This window comes from Malania oleifera, chromosome 8 (assembly GCF_029873635.1).
Source record: "Malania oleifera isolate guangnan ecotype guangnan chromosome 8, ASM2987363v1, whole genome shotgun sequence".
In the NCBI taxonomy this organism is placed as follows: Eukaryota; Viridiplantae; Streptophyta; class Magnoliopsida; order Santalales; family Ximeniaceae; genus Malania; species Malania oleifera.
The window spans coordinates 104733452-104757182 of record NC_080424.1 but is presented as its reverse complement, the minus strand read 5'-3'; the positions used below and the strand labels follow the sequence as shown (position 1 = coordinate 104757182).

The following is a 23731-nucleotide window of genomic DNA, read 5'->3' as shown; positions in this document are numbered from 1 at the left end:
GAAAATTTTTTTTGCGCAGAAATCATCCCGAGAAAATATGAGCGATGATTCTTGGGGTATTTGTAACGACCTCAAATTTTTCGCTATATATATATATATATATATTTTCCACATACAATTAATACTCTAATACCATAGTACGTAATTAAAGTCAACCCAGACCCATAAGTATCGAGAATTTACCTGTTAATACATACATGTCATCTAAGCAGTGAAAATTATAATATACTTAACTCATATACAATACCAGAGTTTCACTGTTTCTACATATATATATATATATGCCCCAAAAATTCATCATGCTCCTAACTCGACTATTTACCCTGCAACTAGGGTAGTACCAATGAACTCCTCTATCACGGAGCTTGCTCCACTCGTTTGTCAGGTTTTCTTAAAATATTTGTAATGCTGAGGTGAGACACCTCTCAATAAGGGAAATACGCTAATATCAGTGTGTGACAAAGTGAGTTTTATCATATTATAAACATATACTGCAAATAATATAACTGTAATATATCTTAAGTTGTAACAGATAACACATAAAAATTTGTACTTTAAACATAATCTTACTATATCATAATGAATTTTTGTATCATTTAAATCATCTGTTAAATCTGTATATTACTGAAATCTACCCTAAATGTATAACTGCATATCATGAATTAATCCCAAATAACTCGGGTTGTGCGACCCATAGGCTGAACTTAACGTTGGCTGACCTACCAGGTTAAGTCAAACAGGACATAACTACGCACGATTGCCCACCCAACCTAGTCTACCTATCCTACTCTTCGTCAACCTCTAGCGGGTCAATACACATAGGGTATCCTACTCACCGCCTACACTTTGGGGCTAATCGGTCTCCGACCCACACTTCTTGAATAGTGTGGTCGCACTGTCGACTATACACCAATTTGGTCAGCCCATCCTACTCTCTGTCAACCTCTAACGGGTCAACACACAGTGGGTATCCTACTCTCCGATCTGGCTAACTAGCAACGGTGCTGTGTTCATAACATACGTATCCATCTGGGTTCTGTTACTATATAATACATTTCACAATATATATTTCTATTCATAAATAACATTTCACGACATCTGCGCTGGCTGTCATATCACGACATTTGCGTCGACTATTATTATACGTGTAATAACCCCAAAAAAATGATTATACAAGATTAGTGGGGTAATTTCAAATAATAATAATAATAATAATAATAATAATAATAATAATAATAATTAAAAATAAAATAAAAAATAAAAAAATAAAAAAATAAAAATATATATAATTAATTAATTAATTAATTTTAAAAAATAATTAATTTTAATTTTACTTTTTATTAATTAAATAAATTATTATTATTAATTAAATATTATTATTATTATTATTATTATTATTATTATTATTATTATTATTATTATTATTATTACATATATATAATATCACTTTTGAAGCTTCAGGATTTGAACATTCAGAGAGGAAGCTGCGCAGAGCCCCCCCCAAAGTCTCTCGTCTCTCTCCTCATTCTCTCTCCCTCTCTCCTCATTTTCTTGACGGATACTCGCCCGATCGAAAATCAGGAAATACCGTTGGACTTCATTTTCCGTCGCCGTCATTTCTACATGAGCAGATTGGTTGTAGGAGTGGCTTAGGCGTTTTTCCTAGGGTACGCTAAATTTTCACTTTTACCTCAATTTCTTATAAATTTTAAGCTCAATTGACGATCGGACACCACCACGAGAATCTAGGGATAATTCTCTACGAGTCTAGCGAAACGGATTTCTCGAGGGGTCATCGTAGGCATAATCCCAAAATTGGGATAAAGGGGTTATTAAGGGGCTAATTATTATTTAATTAGTGTTGATTTATAAATGCTAGAATATCGGGCATTTTGAGGTTGAAGTAGGGTTTTTGGAATTCAGGACCCGGGTGAGCGCCGCGGGTGTAATTTCAGGATCTTGCAGCCATAGTTTAGAAAACCAAGGGTGTTAAATATTAGTTTAAATGTTAATTTGATGTATATGGAGCCTAGGGAAGGTTATATGAGTATTATTTTGAGAAATGAGTTAATTAATTTGGGAAAAACTTGAATTGCAGGATTTGAGTTTCAGGCACCAAGAGCGTAGGATCTGGGTTTTAACGAGACGAGGTAAGTCAGGTAAGGGGAATTAATTATAGCAGTATTTTTATATTATTGATTGAGTGAATATGTGGAAAATAAAGTTATGGTATTTTTCCTTGTGAAATTAATATCTTATGAATATTAGATGAAAACTGTGTGGCATATGACGCATATTGAAAAATGTGAAATATAATGATGAGTAATTTATGAGAAAATAATGAAATGAGAATTATTGATATGTTAGTGGAAAATAATGAAATATGGTATTTATATGTGAATAGAAATGATTTCTATGAAAATGAGATTGTGTGAATTACTGATATGGGTATTTTGAGAAATGTTGAAATACATGAAACATGATATATACTATTATGAGATGAATTGAGATATACTGATATGAGTTTAATGGTGTATATTGATATGAAAATATTGAAACGTGAAAATGAGAACGTAAATTTTGAAACGTACATACTGAAATGTGAAAATGGGAAATATGAATACTGCAATATGGAATTGAAATGTGATTATTGAATCGAGTATACTGACTGTGAATACTGGGAAAATGTGAACATTGCAAAGTGCGACTGCTGCAATGAGATCATTGAAATATGATTGATAAAATGTCAATACTGCATAATGATTGCGGGTATGTGGTAATGATAACCCTCATGGATGGTTATGGAAACCCTAATGATGAGTTATGATATTGACCACGGTACCATTGCTAGTGGTGTTAGTACAACCACACGAACTCATGGAACGTGTGGTGTGACAGTCAACTGAGCTGTTTAGTAGAGTTGTTGTGCCCCCTGAGTCCAGATCAGGGCTATAGGCTGGCCAGTCATACTACAAACCCGAGATATGTGATATGATATTTTGATATAACTAGGTCGGCCAACCGCGGTTAGATCCAGCCTTCGGGCCGCACAACCTTGACCATGGAGAGAAGCATGGCGTGAAAAGAAATATTCTCAGGGTAGCCATGAGTTACAGATGCGATGTTGGCACTAGATACTAAGGATACTCATGAGCTGGATAGTGAAATGGAAATGGAAAGTAAAAGAATGATAAAAACGGGCTAAAATGAGAAATGAAAGAAATAACGAAAAATGAGAAATATAGAATAATAAAATTAAGAAATGGATCCATGTGAGTTAATAATATAAATAATTGAAGTGAAGTGATACTCTCCTCCTGAAGGCTTACTAAGTAAGGCGAGTGCCTTGATAGGTATCAGATGTGGTCATACCTTACTACATAACATGTTAGGACAGAAGAAAGCTACTCATATGGGCGGGTAATCTTCCTTATTCTTAGGAACTTCACGAATAAATATGTTATGGAAATGAATGAACTTAAGAAATGGTTTTAAAGCTTATAAAAGCTTGTGTTATATATCTATATGATTATGCGAATGTGTATATCAGTATATTTTCTCATATGAAATGATGATTTGAAAAGTAAAGTGTATTATAATTGAACTCATATTGCCACACATTGCAAATAATTTATTCCTTTTTATTGAGATGTGTCTCACCCAAATTATTCAAATTTTTTTTAGGGAACAGGGATAGGTCAGGTGATAGAGCTCTAGGACCATAAGGAGTTGAGACTCTGACACATAGGGTGAGTTCTTGGACTTAGGGGAGGTGTAATTCCCCTAGGGTTGTGTTGTTTTGGGTATGTGATGATAATGTATATATATATATATATGTATGTTGATACTCTGGGTAGTGTATTCTGGTTGTTAATTATATACTATCTTCCGTTGTTAGGTTGTATAAATCAAATAACTTTTTACCCGGTACCTAATTTGGTCAGGTCATATGAGTGGTAACAGGGTTGTTGATGTGGCCGATTTTTTAATATTGTTGATGACGAGTGAATATTTATTATTGTTTATAAAAAAAATTTGTACGAAATCGAGGCGTCACAATACGACATCTGCGTCGGCTATCATTATGCGGCATCTGCGCCAGTTGAATTCTCACGGCATCTACGCCGGCTGTATTGTCATAATATACTGGAAATATCTTAGCTTCTGTACTGATTATCATCTTTCCAAAACTATTGTAAAATCATACTTATTCCAAGAATTAATAACATATTCTAACATACTATATTTACATTAAACTTATACTCATGCCACACGAGTGAGTTCTACTCTGTATTATACTATAACATGTTATAAAATCTGTTTTCTCTATTCAACACCACTATTCCCAAAAACTACATTAATTCATAAATAAATTTCTAAAAATATCTGAATTAATCTATTCCTTTACCTGTTTCCTATTAAGCCTACTAAAACTCTAAATCTACGCCCTACAACGTTCAAAGTTTAAAACCCTGAAATTATATTTTTCCCAAATTAATAAGCTCAATCTCTAGAATTTTATCATTTAATATTTACTAGGCCCCAAATACTCCAATTTAACAATTAAACTAATATTTAACCTCTCATCTTAGTTTTGGAGTGGTGTCCCGGAACCACAAACTAACAATATGCTATAGTAAACTTGTAAAGACTCTTCCCACAAACCTCGTGGTGGTTTTTGATAATCGATTCAGGCTTAAATCACAGTAAATGGGAGGATGTTCGTGGGTTTAGAGAGAGAGAGGGAGAGAGAGAGGGAGAGAGAGAGAGAGAGAGGGAGAGGAAATAACCCGCGGGACTTTATAATTTCAGCACTGCCAGACAAAACTGTCGACGGTTTTTCTGGGTGTCACAAAAACCGTCGACAGTTTGGTCTTTAACCAAACCATTTTAACCATTTACCCCATTACCCTGGCACGGTAAAAAGAAAATTGTCGATTGTTTTCTTGCTTCCTCATGAAACCGTCGAAGGTTTGGGCTGTTCCCAAACCTTCTTCCTCTTTCCCTCATTTCTTTTATTATTATATTTTCCGGGCCTCTACATTCTTCCCTCCTTTTTAAAATTTCATCCTCGAAATTGCTAACAATACATGTACTGTAACATCCTGCTTAATTTATCATATAATCATACGAATTGAATAAATAAGTCAATATAAACCCGTGGGTAATGGGGACACCTGTCATTCACAGTGAAACCTAGGCAGCAATAAATGTAAAACATCATCATCATAACCACAAAAGATATATTACCAGAGTTAACTATAATCCATAAATATGGTGTTTATATACATCACCCAAAATACAAAACATATATGCATATCTAGGAACCCACAACTCAAATCTACTGTTCCTAGACAAAACTTACCCTCCTGATAAGGTAGTAACACACTAACTCAACGGAGGCCTCGATCCGTCAATCTTTCCGGGTTTCCTGAAAATTATTTAATGTTGGGGGGTGAGTCACTTCTCAATAAGAGAAAATAAACTAAATACAGTTGTGTGACAACATGAATATTTAATGATAATATAGATATAAAGTACATTTTTCATACAGAAAACATTAATCATTTAATAACTGCATAAACGTATACCTTCATATTTTTAATAAATCATACTAATCATAACTGTCTCGTATAACTAATAATACTGAAAACATACCCAGGATGAATAACTAGTTGATGTTATATATTACCCCCCATGACGGGTTGTACAGCCCAAAGGCGAGACCCGACAATGGCTGACCGACCATTGCCGAGTCAAAAATGTATATAAGAACGATGGACCCGCCACACCCTGGTCCGGACTTCTAGGTGGACGTCTACAACTCTACACTGAAAGTCACATTGACTATCCATCTCCCACCCCCTTGTGGGGTAGTTAGCACCAATCTGAACATAAATATCTTATCTATATAGCTACGATACCGTGCTTATGAAATTGAACTAAACTAACTTTCGGGTTCTGATAACATATAATACATGATAATACAACGTTTAACATAAATGAATTGATAGCATTTTCTGTAATTTCATAAATACGGCCTCGTGTCGAACATTTCATAAATATGGTCTCGTGTCGAACATTTCATAAATACGACCTCGTGTCGAACATTTCATAAATATGGCCTCGTATTGAACATTTTATAAATATGGTCTTGCGCCGGCTATCAATCATGACCTTGCGCCGAATATCTCATACATAACATTCTGAGTAAATAAATCAATTATCATGTATTTTCAAAATCATAATATACTGCATTATTTCATAACTCCTGAAAACATGCTTTACTCGTACAATTGTCATATCATAATACTTTTTTTATGAAAAATAATATTCATGCCACACAAAACTGAGTATATTCGTACATTTCATTCTAAAATCACATTTTCTGTATAACAACAGTATTTTCCCAAATATGCATTTTCTCAATAATATTCAAATATAACACATGTTTTTCTGAAAATTAATTCGCTGATAAATAATAATAATACGCGTGAAAAATAACTGTTTTAGTTTATTCCCTACCCTGGTACTGAAGAAAATCCCCTAAAAATTCCACTCGTCCTGCACCCGCAGGGTTCCCCATTCAACACCCTGAATTCAACAATTCTCAGAACTAAACTTCAGTATTTTCACGTGAATATCATTTCCTATAATTATGAAAGGACCAAATTTGGCATAAAAAGTCTTACCTCAACTCATGGACGAATTTCAACTCGCTTCCACCAACGATCCGCTCGGACAGATTTGGAGAGAATTTCCCCAGGAGCGTCGTGGTGGCCTCAGATCGTCAATCTGGTGAATGACGGAGCCAAAATCAAAGAGAGAGGTGAGAGGAACCGTAGAGGAAAGAGAGTGTAACGCCCCCAACCCTTAAACCCGGGTCCGGCACATTATACCTAATAAAATCCTGATAATCTATAATTCATAATATACACAGCGGAAAATATAATCATACTCTCTATAAACATAGTTTTATAATACAAAAATTCCATAATACCTGAGTTTACTAATGCTAACTATAATCTATCAATAAATCATCCATCACCTGCATTTCCATAAATACACAACTCCAAAACATCTCAGTATTTTCACAACCATTACTTACTCATCATCCTTAAAACATAAAAACATAAACATAAACATATACATCCCCAAAATAATAACCACATATACCATTTCTTTTATAGTCCTCAAAAATGCTAAAATACCCTCGAGCTCCTAAGCCCAACCTCGAGGATGTCCTGAAAAAGAAACATTCATATTCAGGTGAGATACATCTCAGTAAGGGAAGAAACAATATATTAAAACAGTGTGTGGTTAACATGAGTTTATATAACAATATAATATTTAACATTTGAAAATCGTTAACATCATTTCTGAAATCATTCTCTGAACCTAATCAATCACATGCAGAGATTTAACCCACGAGATTACCTAAGGATAGGGGTGATTACCCGCCCATACAAGTAGCACCCCTCTACTTTGATACTTAGGTAACCCAAAGGTCACAATTAAAGCATACTAGGGCACTCACCTTACTTGGTAAGCCATCAAGTGATAGATTAATCTCGTACTCACACCGTTCAACAATAGCTTACCGGCAAAGGCCCTAAGGATAGGAAAATCTACTCGATCATACAAGTAGGTTCCCTCTACCCTAGTACGTTATGCAGCTACTGCTACATCTGAAGTTACTAGCACACTCGCCTTTCTCAGCAAGCCCTCAGGCGAAGAGTACGCCCCACCCAATCGTAACATGTTCTACAAGCATAGATACTTTTAGTATCATAATACATTGTTCTTTCTGTCATTACTCAACCATTCACATATGTTCATGTTCATAACTTTAACATTTCATTTCATTTCACTTTAAGTGACTCTTTCCCATTTTACATTGTTTTCATTTCACATTTCATTTTTATTTTATTCATTTCCATTTTCATTTCATTTCATTACATACCCAACATCTTTCAGTTGTTTTACCCAACATCTTTCAGCTGTCATATATTTACCTAACGTCTTTCAACTGTTTTACTTAGTATTTGTCAGTTGTTACACATTTACCCAGCATCTTTTAACTGTTTTACCCAGCATTTTTTAACTGTTTTACCCAGTATTTTTCAGCTGTTTACCCAGCATTTTTCAACTGTTTACCCAGCATTTTTCAGCTGTTTACATTGTTGCATTAATACACACAAACAACATAGTCCATATCATGTTTTATTCACAATGCATTACTTACTTAACCTGCATCTCATACATTTAACATATATTTGCACAGAATCTCATGCCACACAGTTTAGTAATAAAATTCACACACTGCCAGTAAAATAAGCCAACTAACATTTAATGTTGTTTCAACAAGATCGGCGATGTCAAGGCCCTCGGTCAATGCTGCATTGTTTCATAGAGGCGAAGGTCTGCCGTCTAGGATGTTGGGTAGGGTAGCACTGTAGCAGCCAACAAGGTGAGGGCCGAAGGGGGTGAGGGAGCCTGCCGAGCTGAGTGCCATCTAGGTAGCACCATAGTAGGAGGAGGGGGAGGGGCGACTGCAGCTGTAACGACCTGCTACTTATATCATTCATCATTATATATATAACATATAACCACTCTGTCTATAATACTACTGAACATCTACATACAATACCATAAAAAATTATAAATCCCAAAATACATATATATCACAAAATGCCCAGTGACATCATCAAAACCTCGAATCTACCCCAAACCACTAACATCAAAGAAACACCTACCCCTTCTAATAAGGGAGGCGTAAGCAGCCCTCTACCCGCGAGCCTGATCCACTCGCCTAACTGGATTTCTTGAAAAATAGTAAGTCTCTAGGATGAGAAAACCTCTAGTAAGAGGAAATATGCTATTACTAGTGTGTGGCAGTTGAGTTACACATTTAATATACAGATATAATACCGATACTGTAAAATAAATATGCTGGTATACTGTACAAAACTCTCGTAATATAATTTAAAATACAACTGTGTATATGAGTTTTCTATTCATACATACTTCTAATATTATAATATAACTGCTTCTGTGTGATATATCTATACATAGGAACTTCTCAAATGATACCCTGGGATCTATATGTCATGATTTAGCCCCTTATGACATGGTTGTGCGACCCGTAGGTAGAACTTACTCTGGTTGGCCTACTAGGTAAGTCAATTTATATCTGCCATCAACCACCAATTTAGCCCACTGCAATCTCTCCGAGCAATCTCCAAATCTATCTCGTCTAACTGGCCACCTCAACCTAGCTCGCTGGAGAGACTGCAATCTCTTCTAGTGTGGTTAGACGGAATTCATATACTATCTGAGTTATTTGGTTACACTCTATCTGAAATAACAACGGTACTGTGCTCTGCTGTCTGTATCTGTCTGAAAATTTCCTTAGGGATCTGATATTGTGTACTACTAATATGTATAAATATATATTTATCTTACTATTTTAACATGATTTCTAAATAACCATAAAACTATAAATCTGAACTGAAATATCTGAAATATCTAACAAAAATATCAATAATAACTGTATAAAATATTTGTAATATCTGTCTAAAATATCTGTATTATATGTCTGAAATATCTGTATTATCTGTCTGAGTGTTATGGTGTTAGAAATCATATCATTCTGAAAATTACTAAAAATCATACTTTCTGCTAATATATGTATATCTAGATGTTTGTAAAGTTGTTTAATCATCATACTATTCTGTAGTAAACTCATGCCACACATTTGAGTAATCAAAATTCATGCTCAATTTCTGTAATTCTACTGTAATACTAATAACAATAATATTATAGAAATACTGACCAATAAGCTGATATATATACATAAACATAATCTTCTGACATACATACTAAAATCCCTAGCATAGCATATTTCCCTTACTTGACTGCTAGAAAGCCTCTAGTATGACTGGTCCTATACCCGCAGGATTCCCCGCTCAATACCCTGAAAACAACATCCCCCAGAACAAAACTTCAGTATTTCTCTATGTACTACATTTCTTATAACTATGATAAAACCAAATATTGGATAAAAGTGTTGGGAATGAAAAAACAAATTCCGAAACCTATGAGAAACAAAATAGAGAAAGAATACACGCCAAAGAAAAATGAATCACACGCACAAGACAGTATTTACGTGGTTCGAAAATTTTGCTTACGTCCACGGAGTTGTAGGGATTTCACTATTATCAGTGAGAAATATTATAGAGAGTGTAGCGGTACAATACTCTCCCTCTCACTCTCTCGCGAAGTTTGATCACAAACCCTAATCACCAAAAAGTAATCCTTTTATATGTTGTGCATAAGGTTCCGTTCCGAATGGACTAAGCCTTATGATAGAAATCTCTCATTAAATAAAGGTCGGGTCATCATCTAAATTTAACACAACTAGGCTCCACAAAAGCCCAACAAAAAGGTCTTACCTTGAATTTGGGTTGAAATCCAAGGTAGCCCCACCAACGATCCACTTTAGCAGACTTGTAGAGAACTTCCCCAGGAGTGTTGTGGTGGCCTCAGATCGTCGACTCGGCAAGAATCCAACCCAAAAACTTAGAGAGAAGGTGGGAGAGATGAACAGGAGAGAGAGAGAGAGAGAGAGAGAGAGAGAGAGAGAGAGAGAGAGAGAGAGAGAGAGGATTTTGTGAGTGGTTTTCAGGTGGAAAAAATAAGGTTTAGGCTATTTATACGCTGACCTTTGTCGACAAGCCACGTCACTTTGTCGACGAGGTCAAAAAGGAAATTCGTCGATGAATGCTTACTCGTTGTCGACGAAATTTAGAACTGCAATATATGTAACGACCTGCTTATCTTAATATAAAATGAAACATAATGAATAAAATGGTCAACCCGAACCCGTGGGTATCGGGGACACCTGTCAAACACAACGGAAATCTAAGCAGCAGTAAGTATAAAATTACAACCATCCAACCATAAAACATAATACTAGAGTCTACTCACACCAAGATAACATATACATATATATATATATATATATATATATATATATATATATATATTTACAATCTCCCATAACATTCCAAATATAACTAGAATCTCACAACCAAAAATAATCCTGATCCTAGTGCAAAATTTTACCCTTCTAGTAGGGTAACTTAACAAACTCAATGGTGGCCACGACCCTCCGGTCTCTCAGAGTCTCCTGAAAAATTAATTAAGTTCGAGGGTGAGACACTTTTTAGTAAGAGAAAATAAACTAAATACAGTTGTGTGGCAACATGAACATTTAATGCAGTTATACATATACAATATATTTCATATATCTATAAATATTCATCATATCATACTGAATAATCATATACTTTCATATTTTCTAGTAAATCATATCGTTCATAAAACGTTTATTATACCTGATAATACTGAAAACATACCCAAAATGAATAGCTAGTTAATGTCTTGTATTACCCCCCATGACGGGTTGTGTAGCCCGAAGGCGGGACTCGACAATGGCTGGCCGACCACTGCCAAGTCAAATATGTCTGTAAGTATTATGGACCCACCACACCCTGGTCCAGATTGCCAGGTGGATGTCTACAACTCTACATTGAAAGTCACATCGACTATCTGTCTCCCACCCCCTCGTTGGGTGATTAACACAAGTCTGAACATAAATATCTGATCTATATAGCTACGGTACTGAGCTCCTGAAACTGAACTAAACTAACATCTGGATTCTGATAACATATAATACATGATATTATAACATTTTTCATAATTTCATAAATACGACCTCGCACCGAAATCATTCATAAATACGGCCTCTGTGATGACCCAAAAATATATATATAATTAAAGTGCAATAATAATAAAATAATAAAAATGATCATTAAGTTAATATCAATACAGAAGTGTTTTTATGTAAGATCATTGATTCCATGTTTGATGCCTAAGAAAGACCTTATCTTAGCGAGTGCTCAGAGACCATTGCAACTTAGTCGCTCCCTCGAGGTCGGCCTGATCAAAATGGAATTTCATAGGATGAACAGGATAGACACTGTTTGTACACGTAAATAGGTATATGTACATAAAATAGTGTTTTGACAGACATAATTTGTAAAAATACATAATAAGATGATAATAATATAGGTATCATATGTGGGGCCCACAAGACTATGTGGGGTCCACATGAGTCCCGGAGCCACAAGACACTGTTTATATACGTAAATAAGTACATAAAATAATGTTTTGACTGATATAATTTGTAGAAATATATGATAAAATAATAATAATATAGGTATCTTATGCGGCGCCCACAAGACTATGTGTGCATAAAATCGTATAAGAGTTATTCGAATTACGTAGGATCCATTCGGGTCTCGAAGTTGTGTGGGGCCCACATGAGTTTTCAAAATTCAAATTTAATTCTTATTCAAAAATAAATAATAAAATAAATGAATACTAAAAATAGTTTAAAATTAAAAACAATGATACTAATAATGATAATAATGATTAAGAAAAATAATAAAATAATAAAATAATAAAATAATAAAATAATTAATTAACTAATTGACTAATTAATTAGGTAAGTGATTAATTAAAAATTTATTTAATGGGAATGGTGGCAAGCACTCCCACATGGCCTCCATCCCCATTCCATACTCAACCCATACCTTGCCCATCCCTTGCCCATTCTTTAATTTTTTAAAAAAATTATAATTTCACCCATCTTCCCACACTGTTATAAATTTCATTTCATCTCCAAAATTTTCCTATAAATAGGGAACTCTCAACCTTCATTTTTCACAACAATTTTCCAAGGAAGAGAAGGATTAGTGAGTGAAAGAATTTGTGGTGGAGAGAGAATTTTTGAATAAGTTCTCAATCACCCACTCTTTCCGATCTCAATTTTCCGATCTCATTTCTTAGTGATTTCAGACTAGGACTTAATAAGGAAAATCTCACTTAAAGTTACGTACGTTGATTTAATTTGGTTGGCCAGCCAGCTAAGTCCAGTTGTCGGACCGCACAACTCAGTCATGGGGGTAAACATGATTTACGGCAAACAGGCCTAAGGGTGGTTTTTTTTATAATATATGTTTATACATATTTAATTACGTGTACAAAGTTACTGATGATTTGAAGGAAAAGTGCAAGTTTACGTGAAAAGGATCATTCTGGTGCTTAAATGACGATCTAAGGAAAACGTATAAGGAAAAGTATATGTATGTTTATCATTAAATATTTTTACAGTTTTAAAGTTAAAAGTTTAATTTAGTAGTTATAGTATATGATTATAAAAATTTACTGTTGAAATTGATGACAAAAGTTTTATGCAGAAATTTTTAAATTTATATTTATTCTAAAAGCAGTCTTGAAGTTATAGTATTAAATATTGTTTTACGAAATTCTTTAAAAGCTCATTTTAGCCACACACTAATAATAATCTTATTTACTTACTGAGCGTCGTCTCACCCCAATAATATTTTATTTCAAATAACTCTAAAGGACATGTCGGAAATCAGGCTTAGCAAGCATGCGGGTGGGGATTAGAAAAATAAAGATTGATTAGAAATATTAGTATGGTTTCAGATATTTATGTTTGTGTAATTTTTCTTCTTTTGAAATAAATGATTGTAATATGGATAATTAGCGCTCTGGTTTAATAAAAATTGAGTTTATTTGCTTCCGCTGTAAATCAATAGTTAAAAGTTAATATCCCAGGCCACTCGGGGTTGGGGTGTTACAGCCTCGCTCCGAACATTTCATAAATACGGCCTCGCGTCGAAATCATTTCATAAATATCATTCTAAAAATAAATCAGTTATCATGTACTTATTAAAATCATCATAATATATTGTATCTTTTCATAACTCCTGAAAACATGTTTTATTCATAAAATTTGTCATATCATTACTTTTCATGAAAAATAACATTCATGCCACACAAAGTTGAATAATTCCGTACATTTCATTCTAAAATCACATTTCCCGTATAATAGCAGTATTTTCTCAATAACATACATTTTCTCAATAATATTCAAATATCATGCATGCTCCCTGAAAATTACTTTGCTGATACTAATAATAATACGTGTGGAAAAATAACTGCTTTAGTTTATTCTCTTACCTGGCAACTAAAAAGCCCCTATGTATTCCTGGACTCACACTTGTAGGATTTCCTAATTAATACCCTGAAAATGAAAACTCTCAATACTAAACTTCAGTATTTTCACGTGTATATCATTTCCTATAACTACAATAAGACCAAATTTGGTATAAAAAGTCTTACCTCAACTCGGGGATGAATTTCAACTTACTTCCATTAACGATCCGCTCCGGCAGATTTGGGGAGAACTTCCCTAGGAGTGTCGTGGTGGCTTCAGATCGTCGATCCGGCGAGCGACGGAGCCAAAATCGAAGAGAGAAGGGAGGGAGAAAGAGAGAGATATTTCTTAAATTGTGCGTTTAAATCCGGGTTTTGCAATTTATAAGGTCGGATTCGTCGACGAGACACGTCACCTCGTCAACGAGTCTTGTATAAAGTTCGTCAACGAACCTGCACCCTCGTCGAAAAATTTCAGGCTTCGCCAAAATCCTCTCTCGGTATCTTCTCGTCAACGAAACTTGTCTTCGTCGACGAGACCCTCTTGTACCCTGTTTCTGTTTTCATTTCCCTCTCTTTTTATTATTTAAATACCATTATTATTCGAGTCATTACAATATATCCTCTCGGTATCTTCTCGTCGATGAGACATGTCCCCGTCGACGAGCCCCTCATGTGTGCTCATCGACGAATCCCTTATGTTCGTCGGTGAGACCCTTTTAAATTTTCCAATTTTAAATTCTTCTTCTCTCATTCTCCTATTATTAAATTATGATAATTATTTGGGTCACTACAGTTGTCGTGTTGTGTCGTATTGTGCGTCAGTGCGTGAGGGTCCTAAGGGCTTAGCCAGAGAGGGGCTGAGAGTGGGTTAGGGTAGATTTAGGTTTTATTTAAATTTTTTTTATATATGCAGTAAGATAATCGAGTCACCCGTCAGGTGATCTGATCCAAACCCGCTTAACCCATTTTATTAATGGGTCGAATCCGGATTGACCTAAGACCTTTCTCATCTATTACTCTGCCTGCATTTACTTTCTCTTAATATTCCTTCTATTTCCTTCAAACTTCCATAGTGTAAATGTTCTTACAAATAGATATTTTGTTGTAATTTAAATGTTGAAAATTTTATGTCGAAGGTTTTAACTTTTAATCTTGAAAGATGTGAAAAAGTTTATGTGATAAGGGATGATGAATCATCCTTCAGTGTTATGGTAACTCACATTTAGTGCACACCTTTAATGATTTCCGCCCCCCCCCCCCCCCTCCCCCCCTTTTTTTTTTCACTAACAAGGATATTCTCTTCAAAGAGATGAGATGCAGTACGATAAAATATTAGGAAATCAATAACATTATGTTTGGGAGCATGAATTTTAAACTTTAAATTTAGATTTGAATGAATTTGAAGAAATTTCAATACAAATTTTATATTACATTTCATCCAAATCTAATATAAATTCAAATCCAAGATCAGACTAAAATTAATTTGATGAGTCTATGTTTCTCTTCTAACTTATTCCTCAGCCCTCATGGAATTCGCTATTCTTGTTTCTCCCAGGCAAAAGGAGGCATTCTCTTTTTGGTTCCAATGAAAACTAAAGGAAAGTCTAATATTGTCGCACACACTATAATCGTTGAAATACATGTTCCTTAAAAAAATGATACTGTCTTTTGACGAAGCATAATAGCCATCTTATATATCAAGACATTACTCTTTATTTTCTACCCATATGTATATAACGTATAGGAAATTTCCACTGAAATATGCTTCTCATCCAAATGGCATGCGCAATTCTCCTTTCGCCCATCATGAATGGAATGTGCTGTTCTGTTACCAACTTTTCCTGAATATGTGCATATATGTATATCGATGAGAAGCTAGCTAACTCATCGATATATAAAGATGTGCATACTTTCTACACCACCACCACCAGTGCACCACCGCTACAAGGTGCAGCACAACCGTGGGCTCAAGAGTGGGTAGCAAGATAAGCAATGGCGCACTTTGGTGGACCAGAGGAGCTTAGAGTGGTGTCAAGTGCGCACGCGCACGAAACCCACCATAACAATTACCCCCTATATTCCCCTATGAAATGTTATGTTATGTATCATCTTGTACAATCTCCGTGCGTGCCTATATAAACCCTCGCCTGGCTTATGGGGACCTAAGAAAAAAAAAATAAAACTAAGGAGCCACCACGTGTGCTTAGAGCAGCTACCTTGCTGGCTGGCCTAGGGTGGACGCAGTCCAAATTATATATATGTTAATAATAAAAACAATGAAAGGCTTCTCATTTCTCCCTGTGTTTCTCTTTGCCATCTTCCTTGTTCTATGCCTGCGGGGAGCCAAAGCAGCTGATCATCAAGCACAGAATGATGGTGTTTACATTGTGTACATGGGAGCTGCTACTACACGAAATGGTTCCCCAAGGGCTGACCATCTTCATCTTCTCAACTCTGTGTTAAGAAGGTTATAGCTGGCCTTGTTACATGCATACACACACACACACACACATATATTGGAAAATGGGTCCATAAGATTTGGATAGTAGTCTTATAATTTATATTTATTATTATTTTTTGATAGAATGGTGTGGGGACCGTACATTGGACCCATCTCTGTCTTTCCTCAACTTTAATATCATATTTCAAGTTATAAATGTGGAAGTAAAGTTTCAAATCTTGACCCGTAACAAAGAAAGTCTTGAGTTTATTAGGGAGACAAAATGTCTTTACCCTTATCTGTCTTTTGATAATTATGTTTTTATGTTGTAAAATTTATATAATTTAAAACCTAAGGCTCTAAATAAGAGCGGGGTAATTTAATTAGAGTTATAATTTTTTGGGTTGGGTTAATAATTTGAATTGGAATTTGTGATAAATATAGGAAAAGAGATGCAATCGTGCACAACTATAAAAATGGTTTCTCAGGCTTCGCAGCTCGGTTGTCAAAGACAGAAGCACAGTCAATTGCTCAACAACCAGGAGTTGTATCGGTGTTTCCTGATCCACTATTGCAACTTCACACAACTCGTTCATGGGACTTTCTCAAACATCAAACCGATCAAATAATTGATGCTAGCTCTAGTTCCTACTCATCTAATTCACAATCCTCTAGTTCAGACACTATTATTGGCATATTGGATACAGGTGATTGATTGATCATAGTATTTATGTGTGCGCAAGCATATCAATAACCAAAAATATAAAGATTTTGCATTGCATGTTGAATTATGATTTTTTTATTTTGTTTTCATGTGTTTGTGCGCGCGCGCGGGCGTGTGATATTCTAATTTTTTTATTATTGATAAAAATCATGGAACAAATATAGGTATTTGGCCGGAATCAGAAAGCTTTAGTGACAACGATATGGATCCAATTCCATCAAGATGGAAAGGAACTTGTGAGGAAGGGAAGCGTTTTAACTCCTCTAATTGTAACAAGTAAATCACTATATCTCTGATTAGCTACCTATTCAATATGTGTTTAACTACAACATTGTGTTTTACGGGTTTTACCTACATGAGCCAAAATAGAATTCACAAAACAAAGACCTCTCAATCTTCTCCTTTTGTCAATTTTAAAATTTTAACATGGTTTATGATTTAGAAAGCTAATTGGAGCAAGATATTATGGTGACGACACATCGGAGTATCAAACGCCTAGGGATTTCTTGGGGCATGGTACACATGTGGCCTCAACCGCTGCAGGGAGTTTGATTCCTAATGCATCGTATTATGGCTTGGCAATGGGAACTGCTGTGGGTGGATCATCCAAGTCAAGGATTGCTATGTATAGGGTGTGTTTGCCAATTGGGTGCCCTGGGTCTTCTATCATGGCAGGATATGATGACGCAATCGCAGATGGTGTCGATGTGCTATCACTGTCGCTTGGTGCTTCATCATTTTTTAAACCTGATCTATCGACTGATCCAATTGCCATTGGAGCATTTCATGCAGTTGAGAAAGGAATTACCGTCGTTTGCTCGGCAGGGAATGATGGGCCTGACGCTGAAACTGTCACAAATGAAGCTCCATGGATTTTGACTGTTGCTGCTACCACCATTGACCGAGATTTTGAGTCTGATATTGTCGTAGGAGGAAACAAAGTCTTTAAGGTATTTTGTTTTACACACACACATACATATTCTATTTCATTTTTTGTTTTTGTATTTGCATATTACATGCATAGGTGTTGGGGCCAGCACATATTAGGTTTTAAGAATCCCACAAACATCTTCTAAAATTGGATTTTTGAAACACTATCCCTCCCTAAGCTAGTTCTTTGAACATATCACAAAAGAGTTCTCCGTCTTTTTCTCAAATTTCAAGATAGTCCTAAGATTTTTTTTTTTAAAGATTTTAAAGAGTCAATGTCTTTTTTTCAAACTTTTAAAAAGGTCAATATTTTTTACCCTAATTGTTATTTGTATGCTAACATGGGTTTCCAAAGCCTTTAAAAAAAAAAAAAAAAGAAGTTCAAAGACAAAAAGGGGACCACATCGAAACTATATTCTTTAATTCAGTCAAAGTGCCTAGGCAAACAATTGAAATGTAAAATACTATAGAATAACTTTTTCATATAGTAGAATCCATCTGTCAACCAATTTTTCATTTCATATGTAGTTAGAAAATTCATCAAACGTTGTGTTTGGGAGCATGAATTTCACACTTTAAATTTGAATTTGAATAGATTTGGATAAATTTCAATACAATTTTATATTACATTTTATTCAAACCGAATACAAATCCAAATCCAAAACTTCTTCAAACATAGGGAAAGTCCTTGTAGTAATTGGCCAGTACCTTCACATATTGCCCTTTGAAAGTTTCCATAATACCATCCCACCTTAGAAACTCCAAGCAATTACCTCTCAATACCTATAAGGTCTATTTTAAACAAAATGTAACACATGCTTGACCATATGCATAATCAGTAACTTGGTTCATTCATAAAAAAATAATCATTGTAGAAGCTAAAATTTAAAAGAAAATAGAAAACAGAAAGGGGAATTAAGACTATACTATTTGAGAGGAAGAAAACACTACAAAAAATCAATAGGAAGACTTCAATACCTATGTCACTCATCACATGTCGGCAACAAGTGTGTTTATATACGCATATATATATTTTTTAATATGTTACACTAGACCTAAGTTACACAGTAGAGATATCCTTGTTCCAAAACCGATCAAAAATTATTTATCACTCTTCTCCAATTTTTGAGCTTGGTACATGATCAAGACATGTCACTACATTCATGTGAATAATTCTTTTATTTGTTTATGGGCATTTCACATGACCGGGTTTTTATCAATTGTTGTTTTCTTATAAAAACTCGAACTGCAGGGTGAAGGCATACAATTTTCCAATCTAGGAAATTCTCCAGTGTACCCGTTCCTATATGGCAAATCGGCCAAATATAGCAGTGAAGATGAAGCAAGGTATGAGAAATTTTACATCTCTTCAAGACATTCCATTAGTTTTCGTTGTGACATTCAGCGAGCTTTTCTAAGACAAATCTATTTGTTTAGAAATTGCAATCCAGGTTCACTAGATAAAAACATGACAAAGGGGAAAATTGTTCTCTGTGATAATGATGACAAAAGTTACTCCTCGAGACAGAAGATACAAGAAGTGCAGAGCCAAGGAGGAATTGGATTAGTTTTGGTGGATGATCAAAGTGGAGTAGTTGCTTTTAACTATAAATCTTTTCCGGTGTCTGTAATCACTTCAAAGGACGCTCCTAATATCCTATCTTATATCACTTCAACAAAGTAATAAATGTGACTAGTTATCTTTTTCTACCTGTGCGCACACACAAAAAAAAAAAAATTTAAGGCATTCATTACTGATGAACTTTATATATATATATTTTTTCAAGAAACCCAGTGGCTACTATTCTGCCTACCAAAACAGTGATAAAATACAAGCCGGCACCTACCATTGCTTACTTCTCATCAAGAGGTCCTTCATCGGCTATATTAAACCTTCTCAAGGCAATCCCTCTTGCTCAAAGTTTGGATAATTAAGTCATAGAAAAACAAACTTATAACTAATTACTGGACAGCTTAAGATGACTCTACATGTGTATTTTTTTTCTCTTGTAGCCTGATATTGCTGCACCAGGGGTGAACATTTTGGCAGCATGGATTGGCAATGACACATCACAAACTCCAGAAGGAAAGGAGCCTCCACTATTTAATATTATCTCAGGAACTTCGATGTCTTGTCCACATGTTTCAGGCGTCGCTGCCACACTCAAATCCCAAAATCCCACATGGAGCCCCGCTGCAATTAGATCGGCTATTATGACAACAGGTTAGAATCTAATTTTAGCTATCAAGCCAATGTATGTGAGCAACATTGCAATTCGTGTTTCTCAATTCTTCAACATTGAATAATATTCCCTTTAATTTGCAGCAACTCAGACAAATAATTTGAAGGCCCGAATAACAATTGATTCTGGTTTGGAAGCCACTCCTTTCGATTATGGTGCAGGAGAGATAAGCCCATTGGGATCACTACAGCCAGGGCTAGTCTACGAGACAGACAAAATTGATTACTTGCTGTTTCTTTGTTATTATGGATATGATTTATCAAAGATTAAACTAATCTCGCCGACCCTACCTGATGGATTTGCTTGTCCCAAGAATTCAACTAGTGACTTAATCTCCAATATCAACTACCCATCAATAACCATCTCCAAGTTTGATGGAAAAGGAAGCAAGGTAGTGACTAGAACCGTTACGAACGTTGGGGCTAGTGATGAAACAATTTATACAGCAAGTATTGATGCACCAAGCGGAATGAATGTCAAAGTAGTGCCGAATAAACTACAATTTATGAAGAATACAAATAAGTTGAGTTACCAAGTGACTTTCTCACTATCAAAATCTGCTGCATTCAAAGGAGATGCATTTGGGTCAATTACATGGACTAATGGCAAGTATATAGTCCGAAGTCCATTTGTTGTTAGCAATAGGAGTGGTTAAGATCTGAAAAAGTCTGGTAAATTGTACTTTTTCATTTCCTAATAAAAGAACTATCTTGTATGGATATCTAAAATATGCCATTTTGGGTGATTTCTAGTATCTAAGAGCACACTAGCACAGAAAAGACATGTGAACTTCCTCCAAACTGTTCATTGTAGCTAAAAAACATAAACCTCTTTAATATAAATCTTGTAACAGTCAAAGTCAATCAATCTTAAAAAAAAACAAAATGTACTCGGGACTTATAAGTAAGCACATGCAAGTGTTTACGTTGATCTTCATAGAGATATGCATTAGTGGTGGCTTTGATAAAAGAAGCTATACAGGAGAGAAAGGCATTGGAGAACATTTTGGCCTAAATCTAATTGTTCTGACCCCTAACAAACAAAAAATTGAATGGGTCAGGTTTCCTTACTTTCCAAAGAAACCCAAGTTAGTTCTAGCACAACATAACTAAACATGTGTCAAAAGAGTTTACAAAGCCTAATAATACTTGGAAGTTTTAAGATGATGCACGGTTAGTACTTGTGATCCATGTTTTCAATCCCTTATAGAAACTGTAAAAAGAGGGATCTAAAAAATCAGAACAAAAATTTTAGGAGCCATTTGGGGTTAATGTCAAAAATTACATAAACAAAAACTAAAAACTAGAAATATAAACTAAAAATCAAAAATCAACAACCTATTTGATTAATATTTATAAAATTAAAATAAATTGAAACTTAGTTAAAAATGCTCATTTAAAATTAGAAATAGAAGCTAAAAAACCAAAATCAACAACCTGTTTGGTTAATATTTATAAAATTAAAACAAATTAAAAATTTAGTTAAAAAATGCTCATTTTGTCTTTAAATCAAATAATTATAAGAATATGATTAAAATAATAAAATTTCAAAATAGTACACATTTAAAAATACTATAATAAAAATAAAAATGATTATAATTATTTTATTTAATTGTCATACTTTGAAAACCTACTTTACAATAAAATTTGTATTAGACATGACAATTGAGAAATAGTAAAATTGTATTGTAATTGGCTTTATTATTATTTTTTGAAATTTATGTATATTTTTATTTTAATTACATTTAAATTTATATTATCATTTTATTTTTATTTTAAAGTATATAAAATGAATGATTTAATTCGGATATTAAAATTTTTGACAATAGATTGCCAAAATAACTCAAAATCATAAAATCTGATTTTCAATTTTTTTTTTGTAAATAGTTAAAAATCAATAACAAAAAAAAAAAAAAAAATTGCCAACATAATCAAACATATTTTTATAATTTATTTTTTCACTATATAAATGTAGTGATCCGGAGAATTATGATATTTAAACAATGAAAGAAGGGGGAAAAGGAAATTGTATTTGAATATTTTAAACAAAGGTCTCATCGACGAATACATGATGTTCGTCGACGAACATGCTTGAGGGGATCGTCGACGGGGACGTGTCTCGTCGACGAGAAGATACCAAGAGGTTATATCCAGTTCTGAATTTCGTCGACGAGTAATAGGTGTTCGTCGACGAACTACCTTCGTGGCCTCATCGAGGAAGTCCAGTGTATAAAAAGTTCTAAACTTGGATTTCAGCGCAAAACATTCAAGGAACTCAAACTTTCTCTCTCCTCTTCGGTTCTCCTCCCTTCTCTCTAAGTTTCTGGGTCCGTTCTTCACCGCATCGATAATCCGAAACCGCCATAACACTCCTGGGGAGGTTCTTTTCAAGTCTGCTGGAGTGGATCATTGGTGGGGCTAACTTGAACTCCATCCCAAGTTTAGGGTAAGACTTTGTATTCAATGTTTGACTTTTCTGCAGTTATAGAAATTGTGGTAGTCAAGAAAATATTGAAGTTTTGTTCTGAGAGATGTTATTTTCAGGATGTTGAACGAGGAACCCTGCGGGTGCAGGACTGATTTATTTTAGGAACTTTTCAGGAATCAAGTAAGGGGATAAACTAAGTCAGTTGCTTTTCATAGAAATATATGTATAATTTTATAGCATTTAATTTCAGGAAATTAAGTATATTGTAGTATTATGTTTGAAAAATACTGCTGTAAATAATGATATGATTTAAATGTGAATAATATCTTATTCATGTGGCATGAGTAAAACTTACCATGGAATATTATGTTCACAACAAATATGGTTCACTATTTCAGAAGAATGTTAAAATGATGCAGAGGTTTTTATATAATATGTCGGTGTATGGGCCGAGGATTTTGTTATGATATGTAGGCGTACGAACCGAGAATTTTATTTGAAATGTAATACGGCATACGGGCCGTGAATGATAAAATACAAAATGCCGGCATAAGGGTCGAAGATTTTCATGTTATGTTATGAAAATTATATGATGATATTAACTTGACAGTTATTATTATGAATAGTCATGTATCACTATTTGGAAATATGTTATATGTTATCAGAACCTGATTTGCTTGATTTAGGTTTTCACGAGCACGGTACCATAGCTATATGATCACGATCATGATATGTTAGTGCTACCACTTGCCGTACGGGACAGTGGGAGAATGGCAGTCGATGTGGTTTATTGTAGTCTTGGCGCCCCTGGTGTACGGACCAGTAGAGGTAGACTCATCGTATTTACACACTTTTGCTTTTGATTCGGCAGTG

The 23731-nt window shown here is 34.6% G+C and overlaps 1 protein-coding gene across 1 annotated transcript; it reads left to right on the top strand.

The window, feature by feature from the left end:
* Nucleotides 1-16370: 16370 nt before the first annotated feature.
* LOC131162878 (CO(2)-response secreted protease-like) lies at nucleotides 16371-21086 on the top strand. The gene is made up of 9 exons (XM_058119483.1): nucleotides 16371-16561; nucleotides 16979-17241; nucleotides 17423-17534; nucleotides 17701-18208; nucleotides 19441-19535; nucleotides 19626-19868; nucleotides 19976-20090; nucleotides 20202-20412; nucleotides 20515-21086. The coding sequence occupies exons 1-9, from the start codon at nucleotides 16371-16373 to the stop codon at nucleotides 21084-21086; spliced, it is 2310 nt and encodes a 769-aa protein (XP_057975466.1).
* Nucleotides 21087-23731: the final 2645 nt, after the last annotated feature.

Bases quoted from the DNA above. Each gene is read 5' to 3' on its own strand.
- LOC131162878 (XM_058119483.1), top strand. From the start codon at position 16,371: ATGAAAGGCTTCTCATTTCTCCCTGTGTTTCTCTTTGCCATCTTCCTT. The intron at 19,536-19,625 runs GTATGAGAAATT...CTATTTGTTTAG, and splicing joins AGCAGTGAAGATGAAGCAAG to AAATTGCAATCCAGGTTCAC. The intron at 20,413-20,514 runs GTTAGAATCTAA...TTTAATTTGCAG, and splicing joins ATCGGCTATTATGACAACAG to CAACTCAGACAAATAATTTG.